The following is a 16,978-nucleotide window of genomic DNA, read 5'->3' as shown; positions in this document are numbered from 1 at the left end:
TCTAAAGCATTTAAAATGACTTTGTAATTCTAGTTTGAAGAGGAACCAGAAGCAGAAACAAATGTTTGCACCAAAGCCCATTCAGACCCAATTCATCCAGAGGGGGCATCCCTCATTTTGCAGCACGGCCATCACAAAGAATCTAGTTATCCAAGTACCCTTTTTGTTTGCAATGTTATGTGCAAACAGACCAAAGACCTTCGGGTTCATGAGATAACCTCTAAGTCCAAACACAGCCGGGTTCATCCAGGGTTCTTTAAGGTTTATTTGATATTCGTCTGCTGAACTTAAAAGAACTAAAATCACACCACATAGTCTCGATACCGAGATCACCCAAACATCACGGTTTCTGTGGTTAATGATTTGACGGAGGTTCTTTTTGGTAAACGCCGATCAGACATTATTATGATGTCTGAAAAGTTGCGGGTTGTGTAAATCAAATAAAGATAAGGGGTTTGACTCCACATAGCACTTGAAGCGTTCCTATGCGTATCGGATGACTCGGTCGTGTATCTACCCACCTCGGCTCTTCGTATAAATACCGGCGTCTGCCGTCACGACTGCACTGCACATTTGTTTGCCACCACAGCGCAGGGTCAGTCAACCACACGCACCTGGAACCATGCAGTCTGCCGAAGCCAAATTCAACAGAAACAGCCTGCTCTTGGCTCTGAGACTATACAGCTCAGCCGTCCGTGACATGGAGCAGACCATTCTCCTGCCAAGCCTGCTGAGAGACGTGCCCTCCGAAGAGGTGTGGGACTGCGAAGCAGCAGAAGAGGCCTGCGGAGACTTGTACGGCTACTACTTGATGCTCAAGGCCATACGAAACACCGCGGAGAGCGGACTGGTTTCCATGGATGACCGCAAGGCCAAGAACAACGCAGCACTCATCAAGACTCTGGAGCCTCTCCTGGACACAGATCCTGAAGCCCTGTTTCGCTTCCATCTGAAAGGACTCTTTTCTGTGATGAGCGACCTCACCAAGAAGACTCAGAGCCTCACTGAGAAATACATGGACATAATCGGAGTGACAAATTAACATCAAAACACAAGAAATCAAACTAAACATCTGGTGTTTTTCAAAGAGTGGCGAAAGTCACCAGAACGTATCAAACTGTTAACATTCAGTGACATCTGGCATCCAACTTCATAAACTTGGAATAAATGTGTATTGCCAAAAAGAATCAAACTCGATCTCCTCATTTGTGAAATTACAATACATTCTTACAAAACTTCAGTCAGAACCGTCGTAATTTAGGTTTTGTTTTTATTTACATAGTTCACACAATATACGACAGAAAGATTCCACAAACAGTTTGCTCAAGACAGATTCCAGTCTGAGAACATTTCCTCTCTCCCTCCTGCTTTCATCTCAGCGTACAGGATGGAAAGGCTCCACAATCTCTGCGAAGGTCTTTTTCTCTGGGGAGGAAAAAACAAACAAACAAACAAACAGAAAAATGTGATTACAAATACACCCGAGCCATCAATGTTTTACTTTTTAAACGCCACAGAAAATCTGGCAAAGCAACTTGTACAACAATGTGTTTTTTAAACCCTCACGACGGTCTGATCAATCAGTGCTCTTCAATGCAATTTCTTTTCAGCTGCACACGTGAATATGTTTTCCCCTCCGCCCCTTTTGAAAGCTATAAACAGGACACACACACACACACACACACACACACGTGTGTGTCAAACCCTTCGTATGCATGAAGGAAGCAGTTGAACACCGACCGACTCACCCTTTGCTGCAAATTCCTCCGGGTGGTGCCGGATGTACTCGCTCATGTCTCGATCAAGTTTGGCGTAAGTGTAATTTTCATATTTCGTGAGATGGTAGCCGATGAACCAACCGATGGTTGCGAGCAAGAACTGTCGGTGAACACCTAAAAAAAAAAAAGGACAATTTAATTTCACCTGTGTTTGAAGCACACGAACAGGAATCGTAGCCTTTTATTTTTCAAAAAGTAAAAGCAGCTAAATAAATAAAATAAATAAATGCCAACCTGATCTGAGAGGCGGCCTGTGGTTGATGGCGTTCTGGAGCACCGCGGAGCACCAGCCGACGCCGGCCAGCCACACCGAGTTCCTGTTGACGACCCCCGGAGGAGGGAGAGACTTCCCCTCGTCCGGAACGAACCCCATTATCCGAGAGAACCGCCCTTCAAGTCGGGATGTGTTGTTGACCTCGCGGCAGCCTGCTCAGCTCCTACTGCTTCTCGGCTGTCACCTCTCGCAGGAAGTCAAGGGCATGGTGTGCGACCGAATGATAAGGTCCGGGCGCAACACAATGAAAACCGCTTCGGTTCCGACTGTTTTGCCATAAAAGTGATTTGTTTTCACTGGCATTACAGAAAAAAAAACAACCCCACAACACACACACACACACACGTGAATAATAATGTTGACATTAAACAAGGCTCAGGTTTGATATACTTTTGACCATTTCTCAAAAGCTTTTGCACTCAAATCATAACCTTTAATTTATCCCTGTACCACATTTCTTCAGACTCATCACAGGGGCCACAGTCGCTGCCATACCCCCATCCCTCCACACCACCAACAAAAGCTATGATGGAATAAGACAAGAGGAGGACAAAGACTGGGAAAAGAACGAGAGGGATAAAGGTAAGGAACAATTCATTCATGGTTCTTGATAAGAAAAGTTTTGGATTGAAGCTGAAAGCTCTCGAATACGGAGGACCACAAGAGTCACGGAAATATTAGTCAAAATGAATAAATCAATTTGCAAGTGCATGCATTTACACCTCAATTGCTTGATTAGTATTTCTGTGGCCCTCTTGGTCCTCCGTATGACTGCACATCACATACTGTGTTCATAGTTTTACATTCACTGAGGTAAAAACTATATGTCCAATGCAAACAGACACCACTTAATACTGTCTGAAAGGCTGCATGATATTGTGTCCCAACCATAGTGTATGGTCCAACAGCAGTGCCAGACAAGTGACTTCCGTTGCACAAACAATCCTGGTTCAACAGCACCACCTAGTGGCATAATATGAGTGCACAGGACCCTTATAATTCGCTTTCTATACACCCACAAGTGACATTTTTGTATTTCCACACTCCTGAATATCCCCTGCCCGCTAAGAAAACAAAATATCAAAAAGAGAGAACAAAAAGCATTAAAGTTTACACTTGAAAAGGCCTCAACTCAAAATTTATTCAAAACAATCCCCTGAATACAAAAAGTTCAAAGCAAATTCCCAAACATACTCATTAGTTTGTGACTGGATCATTTTCTGTGAATTTTTTTTTTTTTTTAAAGCTCAATAAAACTTATATGTACTTAAAAGTTCCCAATAAAATGTGTACTTAAAACAAATTCAATAAACCGTCACCTTGCCTTCTACATATTTAGTTTACATAATCAAAACCAAAACTTGCAGTTCTCAGCATCCAACCTCATGTTTGAACATAAAGTGCTGTTTGAACAGTTTAAAACATATATACAAAATGACTGGAACATCCATGTTCCTCGTCTTTTTAAAGAAAACGGTGTCAATAACGTAACGCATTATTAAAATGCACTTAAAATCAATCCATACAAGAAAATATAATCAACTTCGTCATAACTTAACACAACTAAGTAGTCATAACAACATTTTAAGGTTAATTAAATGGAGTAACTTAAATGTTAAGCAATGTCTTGTTTGGAATAATCGGATGCTGGTTCACAGGGAATCGCTGAGTCCAAGATTTAACAGCTGCCTTCACATCAGGAAACCTGTCAGAAGAAAACAAAATGACTGTTACGGTACATTACTGTCAACCCAAGTGTCCACTGGTCTAACAGATTCGATTAGTCTGAAAATGATTTGGGATAATGCGTTCACGTACTTTTGGAAAAACATTCAAAACTCGAGACATGGTGTCTGAACACCATTTTTCTTCAAATGAGAAGCCAATAAACCGAAATCCTTTTTTTAAATATTTGGCGTCTGTTTATGTTGCAGTTTTGGTTTAATTTTGAAAATATAGCTTTATATTATACTATTTGACTGTAGAATGAAATACTGTACCTTATCACCCGTGTAACTTTAAAAAAAATAATTTTGATGCAACAGTAATGCTATATCTTGGCATGGTCACTACGATTTTTCATGCAAAAGATAACAATCAACAATGATGCAAATATCACATACAATGTATATTAAAAACCCTTTCAGTTTTGTCTAATTAGACCATGTCATGTTATATTGTTACCTACTAATAAGCCATAGCCCTAAACATTTTTTAAATATCTTGTGAAAAGATCAGAGTACTTTTACATGTAATCGAGTACTTATACAAAGCAGTTATGTTACTTGTTTCATGGAGACGGTGAAACATTTTAAAAGAATATCTTCCAGCAGTTTGCAGTGATCAGCAAACATTTTCACTTGATGCCAGAAAACAAACTGTGTTGAAACTCCTCTTTCTTACATTGACTAGATCTGGATGGTCTCTTCCCCTTCGATTCTTCAATGGCCTCAACTTCATCAGAGCCTTCCTCTTGCTGCCCACAGTCTTCTTCACTGTTGTGGTTTCGGGGAGGAGTTTCACAAAGACTCTGCTTCTGAAGCCTAAATGTGTCAGACATAAAATATTATAAGTTGTTGGCATTTACCTTTAAAATCTGCCACAATTGAAAAATAACCCAAATTTTCTGCTGCAGTTTACAGTTAACAGCGTCGACCAGTAGGGAGTACTGCTTATACTGTTTTTTGGAGTATAAATTAAAACAAAAGATGTAGGAAACATGCAAAAGAACCACTAATACGCTTTTATAGAAATGAAAAGCAAAATAAAATGTCTAGTTGTGCTTTTTCCATGAATTTTAAACAACCTTTTAGTCATATTTAATCCTATTTCTATTAAAAAAATGATATTATATTATTGATTTACACTGATAAGAGCATACCTGACTCCTGGCATGACACCTCTGTAATTGGCGTGTCCAGCATCAATCAGCTCCTGGGCAACATTGACGCCATCTGCAAGAATGTCCACCTTCCAGTGTGTGTCTGCTTCAAATTCTCTGAAGAAGATGAGGAGGTTCTTCTGGTACAAACACTGCTGGAAGAAGACTACTGCCTCATCAGACCAGTGCCCATCCTCTCCAACAGGCTTCACCCCTCTCAGGATACATGGGTAAGTCCTCTTTGGGAGCTTTGTTATCTCCACTGGAGTCTTCTTCAGCCTGGAGCGGTCGCTAAGCGGCGTGCATTCGTAATAGCCATAATCCACGAGGTTTAGGACCACTGTGGTGTCGATGTGCAGGATTTTGGCCCTGCACCACTTGTTCCTAGAGGCTGATTTCAACAGGCAGCAGGTACCGGGGATGAGGTGGGCTTCAGGAAGAGGAGACAACTGCCCCGGCGAGTTGTCCAACATGAGGGATACTTTGTTCATCAGAAGGTCTTCAAGAACGACGCAGAACTCACAGGGGGTTGTAATTGCAGCAGCAAAGCCAGAGTAGGCTTTGTCTGTATCAATAGAAGCAAAGACAAATTGCTGAGGAGGGCTTGTGTCTGAGGTAGGCCCTTTTTCTGGGCCCTCATTGTGGGTTTCAGCATTTTGGATTTCAGCAAGTGAAGGTATTTTCTCTTCTTTTTGCTGCAGTGAGGCTTCGATTTGACAGATGGGGAACAGTCGGTTCATGACGACTTCAACCATCCAAAGGTTATCAGCTTCACTGTAACGCACGAAAAACAGATTGACCTCTTTGCCTATCAATGGTTTGAGAGTTTTATACCACAATCTCTGAGCTTCCTCTCCCTTGCTGAACTCAAGGCTGTTTATCTTACACAACATGGCAAAGTTTGGGATTTTTGTCAGTTTGCAACACTGTTGTCGAACGGAGCCACTTGGAATTTCTTTAGTTAATCCGTGATCCACCAAGAGGACCTTGCATTTGTCCTCATATATTTGCTGCACAACAGCCCTTCGCCACTTCTTGTCCTTTTGTACCTGAACTAAACACTTAAGTTCTTGTTTGATATCCTCTCTCGCCACCATCTCGCACTTGTGTAGGTTCTCAGCCATGTGACTTTCTAAAGCCGTAAGGAACTCACTGGAACAAGTAAACCTAACGTAAAAACTGCCATTATTCTGGACCGACAGAATGGTTCCCTTCTCTGTATCGTTGACTTGAATAGTTGGAGGTATGAAAGCATCTGTACCATCTCTCATCACTTTGACAGCAGATGCTTTCGTTTTCCTGTGACTCCTCTTTAAATCGTTCATGTTTCTTTTGGCTCTTCTTCTACGGCACCTGCAGGTTCTTACCTTCAGTTTGGCTGACTGCTTGGCAGGTGGTTTTGTCATCACATATTCACCCACAACAGCAGTCATCGCTTTCTCTGACTTACTTATTTCAATGTCGCACACTTCTTCTCGGAAGTATTTCTGTTCACAGGGAGTTCTTTTTTCTTCCGCCTCAGATGAGCTTGTAGGAGGATCTTCTTCCATTTCAGTAACAGGACTCCTTTCAACATCTGCTTCAAGTGCTGTATTCAGGTTGACATCGTCATCAAGAATCTCAACTTTAACTTCCCACTTAGTTCCACATTGACGGACAAAGTTAACCACGAGTGGTTTCTCCACTGCAGCGTCAGTGAAAGAAGCATCATTTTCAAACACGCTTGCTTCGAACAGTGAGCATGATATGCTGAACCTCGGCTGAGACAGATAGTCCTTTGGTATGGCGTAGATCTTATCGTTCCCTACGACTGCTGAGTTTCCATAGTCCACAAACTCAATTTTGATAGAGGAATTACCCTCATAGTTCTTCACAACTGCACGATACAGAGCGCCATCCTCAAACTCAGACAAAACTATGTCATTGATTCTCAAAGAGGTGGTTGACTTCAAGGAATCTCTGAAGACACTTGAGTTGAGATCTTCCACCATTTTCAAGATGGCAAGTTCATCTTCTGAGAGCTGAAGGAAGAAGCTGTTAACGGAGTCAATGTGAGAGATGAAACACTTCGCCCTGAAGCCTGCACTCATGTTCTTGTCAGGCAAACACGAGAGCTGGGGAATCTCTGTTTCCTCACTGCGTTGTGGTTGCTCTGACTTTGCATCCTGGTCCTCTCTTTGTTGTTTTACTTCAGAGGTTTCCTGAGGTTTTACAAGGGACCAGGTCTTTGTAGTGTCCTCCTTTTGTTGCTTTACTTTTGTGTTCTCTTCCTGAGCTCTCCCATGAACAAAGGGATTTGTGTTTTCTTTTTTCTCGGTGTTTCTGTAGTGATTAGATGTATGCAAATGTAAACACCGCCCTTTAGGTTGCCTCTTACTCTTGACGGAAGGCTGTGTGTTTCTCCCGTGGTTAGATTTCTGTTTTGTCTCTGGGCTGCCTTTCTTAGGTTTAGGTGCAAGACTGAGAATGAGCTCCTTTACCTTCTCATTGATGTTAACCTCTCCATCAAACAGCTCAACATCAAATGAACCATCGTCATTCCTTCCATGTATGACGGCTCTCACTAGTTTGTCGAGCACAGCACTATTAAGCCATTCCTTGGCATCTGCATAAACCTCTTCCTTGGACACAGATTTGAGGCTAAATCTCACAGCCTGCATGGGTGTGTACAACAAATCCACAGAGTCCCGGGGAATGAACATGATGCTGCTTTTCTCCGATATGTTTGTGTTTCCATAATCCACAAAAAACAAACCGAGATGCAGAGGTGACTGGACAGGATGTGCGATGGCCCTGTACCATTGGCCATCACAGTATTTTGCAAGGCACATCTTCCTCACAACAGCTCTTGCGCTGGCTTGCATAATTGTTTCACTCTCCTCTGAGATTTTCTGTTGAAGCTCTTCAAACGTTTCAGTGTTTCTCTCAAGATGGCAGTAGACTTCACACTGACTGCTAACATGGGTGACGTAGACTTGTTCTTCATTTCCAGGGCTTAGAGCAAATGAAGAGTAGACAAAAGATTCAGGAACTGCTGTTGACTGTTGCTTGGTTGACATTTTTGCTTCTCTTGCCAGGCCCTGTTCTATGAGTGTATTTGTAACACTCTGCTGGGTTTGGGTGTTGTAAAGATCAACTACATTGCACAGCCCTATGTTTTTCACATTTAACTGGGAGACAACTTTACATTTTAGACTTCCGGTGCTTTTGAGGACAAAATCTATCAGCAAGTTATATACCTCTGGACTCCAATCCACACAGTTCTTGGGATCAGCAGGTTCAATCAGGTTGTAAAGGCTGCACCTGAAAGCTTGTCCTTCCAAATAAACAAATTCTGGCACGATCACCTGAAGGTGCTGGTCACTGACTTTAATGGTGAAGCCATAGTCAACCAACATTACTGCGCTGTGGCCTCTCTGTTTTTCTATAATGAAGGCCCTGTACCACCTTCCATCTTGAGGTGATCTGGCAATGCAATAGGAATCTCCTGCCTGGAGGGGGATTGTGTGAGCGGAGTAATAGTGCTGAATTTTACCCATTAATTCCTCCAAGACTGGAATCTTATCTAGAAACTGGCACCAGAAATCTGATGGAGAGTTGATGTAAGAGCAGCGCACAGCAAACTCACACCCAGCCTTGATCCGGAAAACTTTGACGCTTGCAGGAGCTTGAGCTTTCTCGGCTTCATTTTTGCACATGTTCTCTTCCTCTTCACAATCCTTCCATTGCTCTGCGTTTCCACTGATGTCTGTTGTCACACTACATTTTGAGCTTATTTTTTTCATCACGTCTGAGTGCATCGCAGATTTTTTGGAAATGTATTCAGCTTGTTTGGAAGAGATCAGGAGCTCTGTGATACTCTGACTGTTGTCACTTCCCATCTCAAAGAGGTTAACAACCAATTTGTTTTTTTTCAACTGAAAAACATGGATTTGCAGGACTTTGTTTGACACAGCTTGTCTGAAAAAGTCATTAGTGGCACTGGTCCAGGAGTCATCCAAAGGAAAAACATTGACAAGAGTACAACAAATGGCAAATGCTGATTTTCTGGCAAATGTATCAGGTATGTTCTTGATCAACATGCTTGGCACTTTTGCAATGTTCCCAAAATCAATAAAGAGAACTTCAGCTCCATGCTCAAGACTGCTTGTCACTATACCCCTGTAGAAATGCATGTCTTCCTCATAAACTGCACAACACAGTGTCCCTGGCTCAGGGTTCAAGAGTACATCTTCATCCAGCTTCACTTGACTAAAGTGATCTGCCATTTTTGACATCATTTCTTCAAACTCATCATTGCGTTTTTGCGTCCTGATCCACAAGTGGTTTGGATTCTGGGCGTGAACAACATAACCCACGAAGACAGAGTCTATTTGCATGTCTTCTTCTTCCAGCGTTTTATGTAACACTTCGCCCAAGACTGTCTCATAGTTCAAAGAGTTAACTTGAGGTGACAACTCTTTGGCCTGAAGAACAGACTCAACCTTCAATGAAGGAAACCTTTGAATGGGCTCTGGTTCCTTTAGATGATTATCTTCAACGCCAACTATACAGACAGAGTACAGATGGTGTTTTTCGTCAAAACCACGGATCTCCACATCCAACACTCCTCCAAGCAAGCCTGCTTTGAGGAGACTCAACTGTTGAGTTTTGAGCTCTGTATCTTGGTCAATCAGGGCAGAGAGCGTACATCGAAATGCCATGATGGGTATTGAATAGAAATCAGGTGGCAGACTGTGTACATCCTCAAGTTTGACAGATTCAAAGAATCCATAGTCAATGAACAATACTCTAACCTGAGAGTTGACTGGGAGAAACTTCAAAAAGCCTCTATACCATTGCCCACTTTTACCTTTAACTGAGCACAGTAAACCCATGTTCTCTGGAGTCTTCTGACTTTGTTGTTTGGTTTTGTGCTCAAAAATCGCAGCGAACTTCTTTGACATTTCCCAAAGATCTGTTTCCATACCAGCCATCTGACAGTAAAACAGCCCAGGGTTGACAGCAGCAGTTACACGTACTTTAGCACGTGTCCCACAACTCAATTTAAGTCCAGAGAAGGACAACATGTCTTCATATCCCTGCAAACTGGATGGCTTGGAGCAAAATTCATGTCCCCTTAGCTTTCCATGGGGTAAGTCAGGAACTGAATTGAGGTTTTGTCTGAGTGGCACCTCTGTAAGCATCCCAACCAAGAGGAGGAAAGTATCTGTGTCCACATGCTTCCCAAAGCCATTTCTAACAAGGTCACTGTTGATGTCAGGAACTTCCAATAAGAGGACATTGTGGGGAAGCAGGGCATGAATGTAACCCGTGACATTTCTTCCTGTCAGACTTGAGAAATACTTGTCCACTACAGAGTGAGGACAATTTTGAAGCAGCAGCAGATTGGCAAGAAAGCCACAAACTATTTTTGGAGGCAGGTTGAGCAGGTCCTTTGAACAGGGAGATATGCGGGCAATGTCCACACTCAAGATGTTACCATGATCTATGAGGAAAATATCAAACAAGTCCTCCTTTCGGTTCTGAACTCTTCCTCTGTACCAGCGGGCTGAAGTAAAATCTTCTACCAGGCAAAACTCTCCAATGCCCGCTGCAGCTTTAGTCTTTGGTGTGCTCTGTATTTCTCCATGCAAGATGTTATAGTCAAGTTCACGTGTGTTGGGGTACTGTCCCTGGAAGTGTATCAGGGCAGCTTCAGGGTTCCAGTCCAAGTGAGTTAACTTGAGGTCCACTGGCCAAAGGGCGCAGGGTGCTGATGGAACTGAATCTTGCAACCTGCAATTTAAAGTGGCTTTTTATTTATTCAACCCTCATTCATACCTACAAAACTGTTGCTATGTGTGGTGTTTCTTTTTGGATGATTAAAGGGTTACTTTGATCAGCATATTGACATTTCTATTGTTATTATATCCATAGCAGATTTGTAAGAAGTGCTGAAAAATATCTCTATCAATCTTAAATTTTCAGATTTAACTGTAGAATCGAAAAACTGATATTCCATAGAATCATTTACTTTATGTGATAACCTGAGCTGTCAACACATAAACTCATCACTTAACAGTTAAATAAAATCGACCTAAATGATATTTTACACTATATGGACAAGAGCACGTGTGCACCATTTTACTTTTGCCTCCATGTTGTACGTACATTTGATGTTTGGAGCCCAGCACTGACTGCATGGCAGCAGAATCATAACAGTCACATCCCAAACAGAACCTGGAAAAAAAGATCATGTTTATGCACTAATCATAGTGTAGCCTATAAACTGTGCATGCAAACCCCCCCCCCCCCCCAAAAAAAAAATCTAATAATTATCGGCTGCTAAGCATTTCTCTCATCTGCTTTCAAATCTGCAATTCAGTAACACTTCCATACATTATTTTCTGATTCATGGAGTGTTAAGAAAACAATATTTCCCCCCCTTTGACTGTAATTTGTCAACAAAATAAAACAAACATTTGGAACTTCCCTTGAATCAATATTTAGTCTGTTCTGTAAATGCATGCAAATCAGCAGGTATTGTATTACTCTGCATTCATTCATGAACTTGGGTCAAATTCACATAAGAAAAATGAATAACTGACCGAATTCAAATTTGAATTTTACGAATTTAGCAGAACAAAGTTACAAGACAAAGTGCGCCAAAAACGGACACAAGTCCATTTCCGAGCAGCTTTCTGGGCCTGTTAACACGTGCGCGCGAGTTTAGCTCATTTAACAACAACAACAACAACAACAACAGTTCAATAAGAGCTACCCAAAATAAAGCGGCCCGGTTGTTATCGGAGTGAGCTCCCAGCAGTTGTTAGCTGTCGGGCACTATTTCACCGGATTCAGGTGAATGACCTCGCCGGAAAAAAAAACACAAAAAAAACCAGGAGACTAGTTTGCAGATACAAGTGTGTCCGTCCAAATAGAGCACATGAAAGACAGATGAACCCTCCTCTAAATGGGTTGAAACAGTGTGGGACTCACTGTCCGCTGAGGACGCCAGAGGTTCACAGATGTTCAAAAATGGCAACCATGGGCACTCCAGCCCGAGTCCAAGTCCGAGTCCACATCCATTACGCCAACTGTGCTACATTCAGGACAAATGGGAATTTAGGAATTTATTATCTAGTTTAAATGGCTGAAGCAAGTCGGGGCGGTGTCCAAGGTTCGGCTGATATTTTCAGTATCAAGGCACCATCTGGTGGTGGGATATTATTAATACTGTACTGCAGCCTCGAAAACACATTACAGCAGTACATTTGAATTACAAACATTGCCTGCATATATATTTCATTAGGATTCAATTTAATATTGGCCTGTTAGTTGAATTAAATTAAATTAAATTACACACAAAACAAGGGTTTTATCCTTTATAAACGGTGAAATTGACAAAGGAAAATCTCCCGTCTACAGAACGTTATGGAGTAAAAATGTTTATATTTCATGAAAAGGATAAAACTCAAAAGGTTTAACAAAGAATAAATAAATACTTGAATAGACATGCTGAGCTACTTTAAATATGAGCTGATGACATCATTGAGTGCAGCCGCTCCCCCCCCTCCACCAATCCTCCTCCTCCTCCTCCTCCTTTTCCTCCTCTAGCAGACAGACTGCTGCTGCGCTGCTGAGGAGACACAGCCAGAGGAATTATGCTCTGCCCAGCTGCGGCTTTGCCCATTTGAAGAGGTGACCTATGCATACCAAGTAGTCACAAGTCCGGGGACATCCCCGTGTTTTTTGGTAAGTGCAAACTATGTCCTTGCTCGACGCGCCGGACTGGTTTTGATTTGATCCCTCCTGCATCTGCAGATAGAGCCAAAATGGCTCGGATCGCACCGTAGCTGCTCGTTGCTACTGTTGCTAGCTTCGCCCTAATGGCTCAGGTTGAAAATGAGACATTTTTTTTTTTTTTTTTTTTTAGCCATTAAGGTGGCGTTAACCTAGATTAGGTACGTGTAGGATGCAAACATTTTTACTTGGCTCCAAAAACAATTTAAAAAGGGTGAAGAGGCAAATGCGACACGGGAAGAATGTCCTTTTTGAAATACAAGCGAGGTTTGAATTAATGCCCCCCCCCCTCCATGTATAGTGATCTGTTTAACGATTGTCACTTCGCATCTTCTTGCAAGCAACAGTTTGTTTGCACGAAGATGCTTTGCACTGTGATCCATTTAGTTTGCACGCAGCTCCAGGCCCGATTCACCGCGCTGGTGAGCGGAACAGATATAACGGTACTGCAGTATAAAATGGCATGTTACTGAAACTCGGACTAAGAAAGTCACGTTGTGCGCATATTTTATTATATAAAAATGGGGGGGAAAAAAAAAAAAAAAAAATCTGGTGCAGCAGTGAAACAGAAACGTTTCTTGTTCTCAAAGTTCACAGTGTACAGTGTTCTTACAAACTGAATATCGCCTAAAGGACAACAAATGAATAAAACATGTATTTTATCCTCCATATCAGGACCAGATGGTAACTGTTAATATACAACATCAATAACCTGTCCATTTAAAATGAGCCTTGAGGAACTGAAACTTCTGCTTTGAGTGAGTTAATAGCTAAATGGACATTTCTTTTGGTCATAAATAGCCGGTGCAATTAAGGTTAATCTCAACTCAAATTAACACACGGTGCATTATTCAAACTGTTGCATGTGATCCTCACACTTCCTCTAGTATGTGTTTGCAAAACTTGTTCAGATCAGGTGACAGAGATGTGATCTGAGTCGTGAGGTCGCTGCCTTTGGTGGCAGTTTTACAACACTTTTGGTAGTGTTGTCAGCATCTGCACTGTCTCTCCTCGGTGCCTGTTGATGCTACAGGCACTGGTGACATGGGAGCGCTTTAGTGTTTAAGCTTTAACTTATCACCTGTTTTTTTTGTTTTGTTTTTTCCTTCCTTTATTTTTCACAGTTTAGCATGAGCATGGAAGATTATGACTACCTGTTCAAAATAGTTCTGATAGGAAATGCTGGAGTAGGGAAGACATGTCTCGTCCGGCGCTTTACTCAGGTTTGTATTCCTCAGTCTTTAAAAGTTTGCATTTATTGAATGAAAACGTATACAAATATTGAACTTGAACATGTCTGCTCTTGTAGGGCCTTTTCCCACCAGGACAAGGGGCCACTATTGGAGTAGACTTCATGATTAAAACTGTGGAAATCAAAGGGGAGAAGGTCAAGGTACTCTAACATTAAAATATATATATATATATATATATATTTTTTTTTTTAAGTGCTAATGTGTATGCAAGTTTATGTTTTATAACAGTTTAAATGGACATTTGACATGTTATGTTTTCCAGCTGCAGATATGGGACACAGCTGGACAGGAGAGATTTCGCTCCATTACTCAGAGTTATTACCGTAGTGCCAACGCCCTCATTCTTACGTACGACATTACCTGTGAGGATTCCTTCAGGTGCCTTCCAGAGTGGCTGAGGGAGATTGAGCAGTATGCCAACAACCAAGTGGTGACTATATTAGTCGGTAAGAAAGCGATGTGCTGTGCTTAAACATCTGATAAACTTGTTGTGTCATCAGTGCGCCATGTTTTAGGAATAGTTTCGGGAAAACGCAGAACCAGTTTTGTGTTGTCAATGTCTCTGTCAAATTCTTGTTATTTCTGTCATTCTCGTGTGGAATATAAAGCTCCCTCTCACTCACCGTCTTTGCTCAAATCCAACCCACACATGCCTGCTCACGCATACACCTCCCATTTCCATCTGTCAGGAGGATATGTGGTGATGCAAGATGCCAGAATCCTACTTGTGTGTTGACAGATGATTGTATGTTTTATAGGTAATAAAATAGATCTGTCAGAGAAGAGAGAGGTTCTCAGGCAGAAGGCTGAAGACTTCGCAGAGGCTCAGAGCATGCTGTATCTGGAGACATCAGCCAAAGAGTCTGACAATGTTGAGAAACTTTTCCTCGACCTGGCCTGCGAACTCATTCGAGACGCCAAGCAGAACAAGCTGGACAACAGTGACACTGCCCCAATGCTCGGCGAGGGTAAAGCCATCAGCTACTTGAGCTGCTGCAGCCTCAATTAGAGAGAGCTCAGGCGCCTGGCCGTGGTAACTCGGTAGCAATTGACTGTAAGAGGGTAGATGGCTGAGCCCCAATGCCTCCGTCCCACTAAGATGGCATAATGCCACTTCTTAGTCTGGTCATTTCTTGTCCCATGCCTTTTAAAGCTGTACTAGGGAGTTAGTCAACTTTAGTTTGGCCTCCCAGGAACAAGCATTTTAAGATGCTGCCATTATAGAAAACATTATCCTCAGTGCAACGGGATGCAAAGTGTTTGCCTGATGCATCCCGGAATCTGAGTAGGGCTCCATTTTATCATCATCATGGTGAAATGGCAGAATTTTCCAGTTTGGGTTTTAGGATCTATTTTCATCAAACATTAATATTCACCAGCGGTGTTATGTCAGTGAAAAGCCAGTTTTTTTTTTTTCCAGATACCATTTAATTTACTAGAGGTTTCATGATCATGGGAGCTTATCAATTAAAGGGATAGATAGGTGTTTTTTTTTTGTTTTTTTTAAATGGGATTGCATGAGGTAATTATCCATACTTTAACTAACACATTAAAACACCACTAAAGTCACGCAATAACACAAAGAAACTTAGTTTGAGGCAGCGGTTGACCAGCAATTCCTTTGGTCTGAGGGGGTAAAATTACTGTTTTTATCAAGAGGCTTTGAAAAACACATAAATGGTGCACATCCCCGTCAGAAAGGGCTATCTGACAGAAAGGTCAAGCTTTGAAAATGTTTTTAAAACATAGCTTACACTTAACTTAAACTGATATAGATGTTTTCAGGTAAGCCTTTTTTATGAGTGGCAAAAAAATATTGAATTGCTGACTGCGTCCACAGCAGTACATTGCTTCTCCAAACTGGGGATGTGTCGACTCCTTTCTATTGCAGACCATTGACTGTGGAAAAGTACTTTGTACAACCCCACTTAAAAAACAACAGCATCCAATCCCTTTGTTGGTAACGTGTTTAAATACTGTATGTTTGTGAGATTACCAAGTTTGATTAAATTGCAAAAAAAAAAAAAAAAAAAAAAAGGTTTGTAAACTTACCCTGAAATCTGTTTGCACAATCAGTTATTTTCCATCATACAAGAATGACATACGATGTTATTTACTGTCATTATTTCATTTCTAAGTCATTATTTGCACCTGTCATTACATACTGTGAAATATTTGTTCCCAATAGATGATTTTTACTTGCTGCTAAAATATGTTTTTATTTCAAATAACATGAACTGAAAAAAACATATAAATACTACAATGTTCTGTGATACCATTATTTTTTTTAGTATACTTGCAGTGCTTGTGATTAGTCAGTTGATTTAGTTTGAAGCAGTTGGAAAGGCTATCATCAGCAGAAATTTTAAGCAGTTTAAACAATTGAGATTATTTTGATTGTCAGCTGTTTCTTTTTGTTACCCATAGACGTGAATATTTCTTCCTTTGTCGTTGCTGCCAAGCCATAAAATTATTCAAGGGGTTTGTTCATGTAGTTTTGTATGACTTGTTGTATTTCATATGCTTTTATTGTGAAATTTCTCAATTGTTCAGCATGTGTAACCATAATTTATAGTGTCTAACTCATATATTTGCCATAACTGTAATGTGCTGTATTGCACAATGCCATATACTGCACACTTATTTTTAATGTAACATCTCGTCTTTTGTTGTACAGATTTAGTACTGTAGTTCATCTTGGCACTTTGCTTTTATAATTTTGTATTTTCAGTAATCCCTTCTTAAAACCGGTGAGCGTTTTGTTTTGCCTTTTACCTTTAGATTTAACAGCTGTTGGCTAATCCCTTGCATTTTCCTGTCAGCACAATATGGGAAATACAAAGGAAACACTATTGGGATGTTGTGCTTCTTTTTCCTTTGTGTACAAATAATCCCTGAAATACTCTGTATAACATTAAACAATTACACTAAATATTGTGTATTTGTCATATGTTACACTGAACATTTTTGTTTTGCTACACAAAACTAAAAAGCTGGTCCTTATAGT

General features: G+C 41.1%; 4 protein-coding genes across 4 annotated transcripts; 2 read left to right on the top strand and 2 right to left on the bottom strand.

The window, feature by feature from the left end:
• Positions 1-558: 558 nt before the first annotated feature.
• Positions 559-1,192, top strand: thrsp (thyroid hormone responsive). Its single transcript, XM_069707345.1, has one exon. The coding sequence runs from the start codon at positions 623-625 to the stop codon at positions 1,040-1,042; it is 420 nt and encodes a 139-aa protein (XP_069563446.1). The 5' UTR covers positions 559-622; the 3' UTR covers positions 1,043-1,192.
• A 76-nt stretch (positions 1,193-1,268) lies between these two features.
• Positions 1,269-2,275, bottom strand: ndufc2 (NADH:ubiquinone oxidoreductase subunit C2). The gene is made up of 4 exons (XM_069707346.1): positions 2,013-2,275; positions 1,749-1,892; positions 1,351-1,425; positions 1,269-1,304 (listed from the first exon to the last, which is right to left on the bottom strand). The coding sequence occupies exons 1-3, from the start codon at positions 2,149-2,151 to the stop codon at positions 1,376-1,378; spliced, it is 333 nt and encodes a 110-aa protein (XP_069563447.1). The 5' UTR covers positions 2,152-2,275; the 3' UTR covers positions 1,269-1,304; positions 1,351-1,375.
• An 899-nt stretch (positions 2,276-3,174) lies between these two features.
• Positions 3,175-11,979, bottom strand: LOC138625988 (tudor domain-containing protein 15-like). The gene is made up of 5 exons (XM_069707347.1): positions 11,915-11,979; positions 11,087-11,155; positions 4,934-10,711; positions 4,456-4,595; positions 3,175-3,757 (listed from the first exon to the last, which is right to left on the bottom strand). Exons 2-5 carry the CDS (start codon positions 11,116-11,118, stop codon positions 3,744-3,746), a joined length of 5,964 nt encoding a protein of 1,987 aa, XP_069563448.1. The 5' UTR covers positions 11,119-11,155; positions 11,915-11,979; the 3' UTR covers positions 3,175-3,743.
• A 553-nt stretch (positions 11,980-12,532) lies between these two features.
• Positions 12,533-16,903, top strand: rab30 (RAB30, member RAS oncogene family). The gene is made up of 5 exons (XM_069707344.1): positions 12,533-12,670; positions 13,843-13,941; positions 14,028-14,111; positions 14,234-14,417; positions 14,730-16,903. Exons 2-5 carry the CDS (start codon positions 13,849-13,851, stop codon positions 14,978-14,980), a joined length of 612 nt encoding a protein of 203 aa, XP_069563445.1. The 5' UTR covers positions 12,533-12,670; positions 13,843-13,848; the 3' UTR covers positions 14,981-16,903.
• Positions 16,904-16,978: the final 75 nt, after the last annotated feature.

The sequence above is a fragment of the Brachyistius frenatus genome, unplaced genomic scaffold, assembly GCF_029030835.1.
Source record: "Brachyistius frenatus isolate BFR_SWC_R1_liver_20210118 unplaced genomic scaffold, ASM2903083v1 Contig_68, whole genome shotgun sequence".
Taxonomy (NCBI): domain Eukaryota; kingdom Metazoa; phylum Chordata; class Actinopteri; family Embiotocidae; genus Brachyistius; species Brachyistius frenatus.
This window is presented reverse-complemented; position numbering and strand designations above follow the sequence as displayed.